The 6,664-nt window shown below is 46.3% G+C and overlaps 1 protein-coding gene across 1 annotated transcript; it reads right to left on the bottom strand.

Moving 5' to 3' along the window:
- Positions 1-997: 997 nt before the first annotated feature.
- Positions 998-1,954, bottom strand: LOC102256770 (olfactory receptor 2S2). Its single transcript, XM_005884026.1, has one exon. The coding sequence runs from the start codon at positions 1,952-1,954 to the stop codon at positions 998-1,000; it is 957 nt and encodes a 318-aa protein (XP_005884088.1).
- Between the last annotated feature and the right edge of the window lie 4,710 nt (positions 1,955-6,664).

Below are 6,664 nucleotides of genomic sequence, written 5' to 3'. Positions count from 1 at the left end.
TTGATCAGACCGTCAAACCTCAGAGGGAAGGTAGGGGAGGGTGGGGGTAAGGGGGAGAGATCAACCAAAGGACTTATATGCAAGCATATAGGCCTAACCAATGGACACAGACAACAGGGGGGTAAAGGCATGAGTGGGGGGTATGGGGGGTAATGTGGGGATAAGGACACATATGTAATAACTTAATAAAAAATTTAAAAAAATAAATAAAAGCCCAGCTTCTATTTTTAATTTGAATATTTCAGCTTTTAGTTCTAGAATTTTCATGTTATCCTTTTTTACTTTCCCTATTTTTCTATCTATTCATACATTATGGTTATATTTTCCTTTACCTTCTGGAGCAAAGTTATCATGGTTTAAAATTTTTTTTCTCTTTGCAGAAATTAGATTAGTTGGGGACTGAGGGGAAGAGTAGGAATAGATATGCTCTATGTACAGCAAGAGGAGTTCCCCCAAAATTGGCTCTAGAATACTAAACAGGAAATAATTAAACTGGAAACACTCTGAGCTCCTACAAAGAGGCGTTAAATAATGTCATTTGGCATGTCTTGGTGTTGGTAACTTTCCAAAATGCAGATTGGATTTTAGTTTGGACACCAATTAACTAGTAACTGTTCCTCAATGCCATGCTCCCCATTACACAGTAGAGCAGAGAACAACATAATTGGCACATACAAATTTCAGCTAGTCTGTACATGAACTAAGAAAGAAATACAGTTTTTTTACAAAGTTGTAATTTTATTGCTTATTTTTTCAGAATAGAAATAAATGTTAAAAGTCACTTATTCTTGGTTCTACATGATTTAGCACAACCCCCTCTTCATTCTAGAGAGTTGATGTTGCATTGTTAATCACTCAGGAAAGTCCCGTCCTGATGGACATTGTTTGGACAGTTGTGTGATAAAACTGAGCAAGTCTGTACTCATCATGTGGTCATTTCTTAGGGGATCCCCTGTGTGCACAGAATCACAAGATACTATACTGCTTCCTCCTATTATCACTGGGTGAAGCATTTCTGACTCGCTAGGTTTTTCATAGCGACCTTCACATCCTTGTTTCTCAGGCTGTAGATGATGGGGTTGAGCATGGGAGTCAGCACTCCATAAAAGAGAGAGATGAGCTTGTCTGAAACGTCCTGCTTGTCCTCCCCCCGTGGGTCCTTTGATTTGGGTTTTGCATACATAAAAAGAATAGTCCCATAGAAGATGACCACCACAGTAAGATGCGAAGAACAGGTAGAGAAGGCCTTTCGCTGGCCCTCAGCTGAGGGGATCCTCAGGATGGTGGTGAGGATAAAGATATAGGAGACAAAAATGAACAGAACTGGGACCCCCAGGAAGATCACATTGGCCACCCCCATACTGATCACATTGCTGGAGATATCAGCACAAGCCAACTTCAAGACAGCTAGAATCTCACAGGTAAAATGGTTGATGACATTGTCCCCACAGAAGGGTAATTGTACTGCAAGAGAGATCTGCACCAAAGAGTTGACTCCACCCGCCAGCCAGGAGCTGGCAGCCATGGGCACGTAGGCAGCCTTGCTCATGACCATGGGGTATCTAAGGGGTTTGCAGATGGCCACATAGCGATCAAACGCCATCATGCCCAGCAGCACACACTCTGTGGCTCCCATGGCAAAGGAGAGAAACATCTGCACAGCACAGGCTGAGAAAGAGATGGTTTTCCTGGGAGTGAGGAAGCCATCCAGGACTAGAGGGATGGAAGAGGTGGTGTAGCAGATGTCCAGGAAGGAGAGGTTCCCCAGGAAGAAGTACATGGGTGTGTGCAGGTGGGAGTCAGAGATGGTCACCAGGATGAGGACCCCATTGCCCAGCAGGATCACCAGGTACATCAGCAGGATGAGCACAAAGAACATTTTCTCCAGCTTCGGCTGATCTGAAAGCCCCAGCAAGACAAATTCTGCCACCTTGGATTGGTTGGCCTCTTCCATTTTAAATTCTCTCTTCTACCTTCAGGAAAACTGAGGACAGCAAACACATGTTTATAGGGATCAATATTGGGGATTATAATGAGATGCTTCCAGCAATTATAATTAAATGCACCCTTTGACATACCAGTTTGTAATATCGGTGTCTAAGGGACAAAATTCACTGTCTACTAAAGTTACCTTAAATCTCAGGCTCTATCACATCAAAAGCAGGAAAGGGACAGCCTGGAAATCTAATCAAACCAGGATATAGGAAAGAGTTTTAGCCGGCTCAGTAGTGTTAACACTTGAAGGAAGGGTTGCATAAGGATAAACCTACACGAGGACCATAAAACAGAAACCCAGAGGGTCAGCCCTGCCTGTCCCCAAATTGTCCCTCCAGTGTCCTGGGAGGTTGTCATATTCAGTGAGGCTGACCGCTGACTTTACCTCACTCCCCTGGTTCTAATTCTGAGCTTGTGTAATAATTTTTTTATGGTAATTTGGCTCCCCCTGGAGTCCTGTACAAAAGGAATGTGATGATCAGGGTCTGCCTAGCATTTACATTTGTTACTCGATGCCTGGTTTATACTTCATTTCTAATGTTTGGTGTCCTCCCTTCATGACACTGTCAATAAGGAATTTTTGGCTGGTGGACTAAGGAGACCCTAACAGAAGCACTTCCACATCCCCCCTCTCTACCCATGCCTTAGTCCACGGCACTGCAGTCTCCTCAGTCTACTCCAGCCCTGGGGGGTGGGGAGCAGGAAAAGAATCCAAGGACAAGTGTCCTCTATGCCTCCCACTGTGACCATCAGTGACACTGTGACCAGGCTCTGTGCTTCTGGAGCTGTTTTATGTCACGACTCCAAGCTCAGACCCTTCTCTGTCTGAGCTGACCATGAAAGCCACTGCAACGCCGCAGCGATGCTTTCTCCACAGGAAAGCAGACAGTTCTACCCCGCCTTGCAGAGAGGTCACCCAAAGGAGGCACTGCATATAGGAAGTCCTTCAGTCACTACAGAATGGTCCACTGCATTAGAGAAAACCGCAAGCCTCGATTGCTCATGTTAAAATGAGGAGACGAGATCAGAGAGGTCACAGGCAGTGCAGACAGGGCCAGGCCTGGAGCCTGGTTCCCGACCTTCTCCCCGGGGCTCCTCCCTCACCACCCTGATTGTATTCCGGCTCCTCCAGGCGTGCCAGAGCAGGTTCACGGAGAAGCAGAGGAGCAGTGATGAAGTCGTGGTCCTCCTCACTCTCCCTAGGACACTCATGAAAGAGACAGGTGTCGCACCTTTCTCCAAAGTATCTGCTCAGAGCAGGGCTCGAGGGGTGGGGGGTGCGTGGTGGGTGGGGGTCTCTGGGCTTCCCTCATTGCATCGGTGACTATTATACTGTTGCTGGTTGGGGGTGATTGAATAGGAGAAGCCATTGGGAAGCTATCCTCGTGCAATTTTCAGAGATTAACTGTGGACGTTGGAAATATTTAGGGAAAAGAAATCTGTTTTTAGAGATATTAATATTATTGACTGGAGTTTCGCAGACTTGGCAGGAACGCTGTAAAGTAACTAGCCTTCCCTCTCTCACCGCCCTTGTAGGAACACCTCCTGTGAAACACAATTTTCCCATTTCTGCTGTGAGAATCTGGGGTTTTGTGAGTGCCTGCCTCCCATTCCTTTGATTGTTGGAAAGTTTCCCCGACTTTAAGGAGAAATTTCCTTCCTCTAATGTCCTCCCCACTCCTCACTCTGTCTGCCCCCACACGGGTCTAGGCTCCCAGGACATGCCTGCTCCCTTCCCCTAGAAAAACCCTTCAGAGACATGGAAGCTGTGACCAAGTCTCCCTCACAACCACCTCTTCTCTTCCTCCCACCTACCTGAAGAAGCTTTAGCCACAGAGAGAACTCAGTGTGGGGTGAGCCATGGTGGGGACAGGTGCTCACCTGGACAGAGGTCTCATGGCTGGGAGGATGCTGGAAGGCCCCGGGCTTGGGAGGTGATTTGCCCTGCTTGACTGTCCCTGGGACAGCCCTCCCTGCTGGCGCTGTGCCTGGAAGCAAATCCTGCTTAGTTGTCTTGAGGCTCAGCAGTCCCTTCACTTTCACAGCCAGGTAAGGAAAGCTTAGGGTTGACCACAGGTGAAGGGGCTCTGGCTGCTCCCTGTCAGTGGCCTTCTCCATGCCCAGCAAGAGAACAAGAGGAAGGACAGGCTGAGGAGCTGCTTCCCAGGGGTCCTGGCAGCCATGCCCAGTCTGCATGCGTAGGGCAGACACCCCCTGCTCTTCGCCCCTCGCCCTCTCCCCAGAGGCTCTGTCCCGGAGCCGTGGAGCAATTTAGAGCTCTGGTTGTTTGGGGCCAGTTTCAATCCCAGAAGCAATTTAAAGTTTGGTGATAGTCCTCACAGGAGCTTAGGGCTTGTGTCCTGTAAACCCAATTAGATAAGATTCAGACAGTTCTATGTAAGTCCTTTAACTACAAAGAAATATTCCTTAGCCCAGCTGCAGTGGCTCAGTGGTTGAGCATCAACCTATGAACCAGGAGGTCACGGTTCGATTCCCGGTCAAGGCACATGCCCGGCTGGCAGGCGCAGTCCCCACCGGGGGGGGTGCAGAAGGCAGCCGATTAATGATTCTCTCTCATCACTGTTTCCATCTGTCTCTCCCTCTCCCTTCCTCTCTGAAATCAATAAAATACATTTTTTTAAAAAACAAAGAAATGTCTTTGCAGACTTCCTGGAAGTAGAGGGATAAGGAAGGTCTGGGTGTGCTTTGACCACAATGGTGTCTGTTGGTGGGGCTCTGTACTGGTTTTTGCAAGGCTAAGTGTCAAAGCAAGAGGCGGAAGGTTTGCCTTTTTCCTGAGCGAGCTGGCCCTCCCTGCAGCCCCTCAACACTGTCCCTCCAGAGCTGCCCAGGCCTGGCCTCTGCCCTAAAAAACAGGAAGCATGAGACATGGACCAAGGGCCGGCACCACGCACTAGAAAGAGAGCAGAAATGACCAGGGCGGTGACAGCTACAGCCTGTGAGATGATTGCCAAGTGCCCCTACGTTCTGTGGGAGCCCAGAAGCTAGGAAGAGTCAGGTGGGAGGCCAGAGGGGAGAGTGTGAGGGCACCCATGTGAGAGACCTGTCAGGAGAAGAAATTATAAGGCGTAGGGACAGGTCAGGGTTAAAGAAAAAGACTGAAAGGAGGGCAGGAGTCCAAAACTAAGAGAAGAAAAGAAACACAGAACAAAACAGGAGACAGGAGGGAGGGTGTTTAAGCTCGCACAGGAGACTGGGGACCAAAAGGTTGTCTTGACATTCAGTCAAAACAGTGAATTCCTCTGCCCATCTCCTTATTCTCAGCCAGGCACTGGGGATAAGGAGATAAATACAAAATCTTTCCTGTAATGGAGTAGACACGGAGGGCTTGAGTTGACAGTGAGATGCTAATTTTAGTAGTTGTTGCCACTTGTGAACAGAGTGCTTTTAATCAACCTCCCTTTAACTTTTTCCCCAGATAAACTAACAATACTCATTCCCTCTGCAAAATGCAGGCACCAACAACCATGGCAAGTCACCCGCTCAGGGAGGGTGGGCTGTCAGACAGGTCTGCTCCTACTGGCTGGGAGGTACGCTAAGAGGCAGTTACATACGTTCCTCTGGTTACTCAAGCCAGTTATTAATCTTGTAGTTATATTAATTTTATTTAAACTAAATACACTGAGCTACAAAGGGCGAAAAGAGTTGCTTTTATGAAAACTAAGTGGAATGCTTTGGAGAGACTGATTAAAGGCAAGTTGTTATATCAGATGTCAGGGAGATCGCTGTAAAATTCTAGACAGATTCTGCACTTTGATACTTTTGCAAAAAAAAAAAAAATCTTTGAGTTCTTACTCCACTTTAAGAAAGTTGAAATAGAAAATTATAGACAATGTATCATAGGTGTGGTTAGTTAAGAGTCCAAATTGTGGGCTCATAGCAAAGAAAAAGCTCTCTTTCTGCAGTAAAAGTTTGGCAAATAAGTCCAGTTATTTGTTTTAAATTAAAAGAAATGTTTAAGGCAGTAGTTCTCAAACTTTTCGATCTCAGGATCCCTTTACATTCTCCAAGTAGCTTTCTGTTCCTTTCTCTCTTCTGCTTCTGGTATTCCCATTACACATTAGGTTACACTTTTCATAGTTTTATCACAGTTCTTGGATGCTCTACTTTTTGGGGGGAGGAGGGGTGTCTTTTTTCTTCTCTATTTTGGAACTACCTGGTGACATATCCTCAAGCTCAGAGACTCTTGTCTCAACTGTGTCCTCCAGTCTACTAAGGAGCCCCATCAAAGGCATTTTTCCTTTCTATTGCAGTGTTTTTCATTTCTAGCATTTCTTTTGTATTCTTTCTTGGAATTTCCATCTCTCTACAAACATTACCCATCTAGTCTTGCATAATAGCCTTATGGGAGTTCCCTGGCATGTGACAAGTCACTTATCTCTTGCTGCTTTCAACATTGTCTTTTTATCTTTGACTTTGATAGTTTAATTATAATGTGACTTAGTATAGGCTTCTTTGTGTTCAGTCTATTTGGGATACTACAGGCTTACAGACTCTGGATGTCTTTTTATGTCCTCAGATTTGGGGTGTTTACAGTTATTTTTTCTTTACCATAAGCTCTCTGTCCCTGTCTTGCTTTTCCTTCTAGGACTCCACATTGTGCCCAGAAGGATCAGCCTAAGATGCAAATCTGATCATGTCAGACCTT

Source organism: Myotis brandtii, unplaced genomic scaffold (genome assembly GCF_000412655.1).
Source record: "Myotis brandtii unplaced genomic scaffold, ASM41265v1 scaffold806, whole genome shotgun sequence".
Lineage (NCBI taxonomy): Eukaryota > Metazoa > Chordata > Mammalia > Chiroptera > Vespertilionidae > Myotis > Myotis brandtii.
This window is presented reverse-complemented; position numbering and strand designations above follow the sequence as displayed.

What these genes read in the sequence shown, in the direction of transcription:
- LOC102256770 (XM_005884026.1), bottom strand. Translation starts at nt 1,954, where the DNA reads ATGGAAGAGGCCAACCAATCCAAGGTGGCAGAATTTGTCTTGCTGGGG.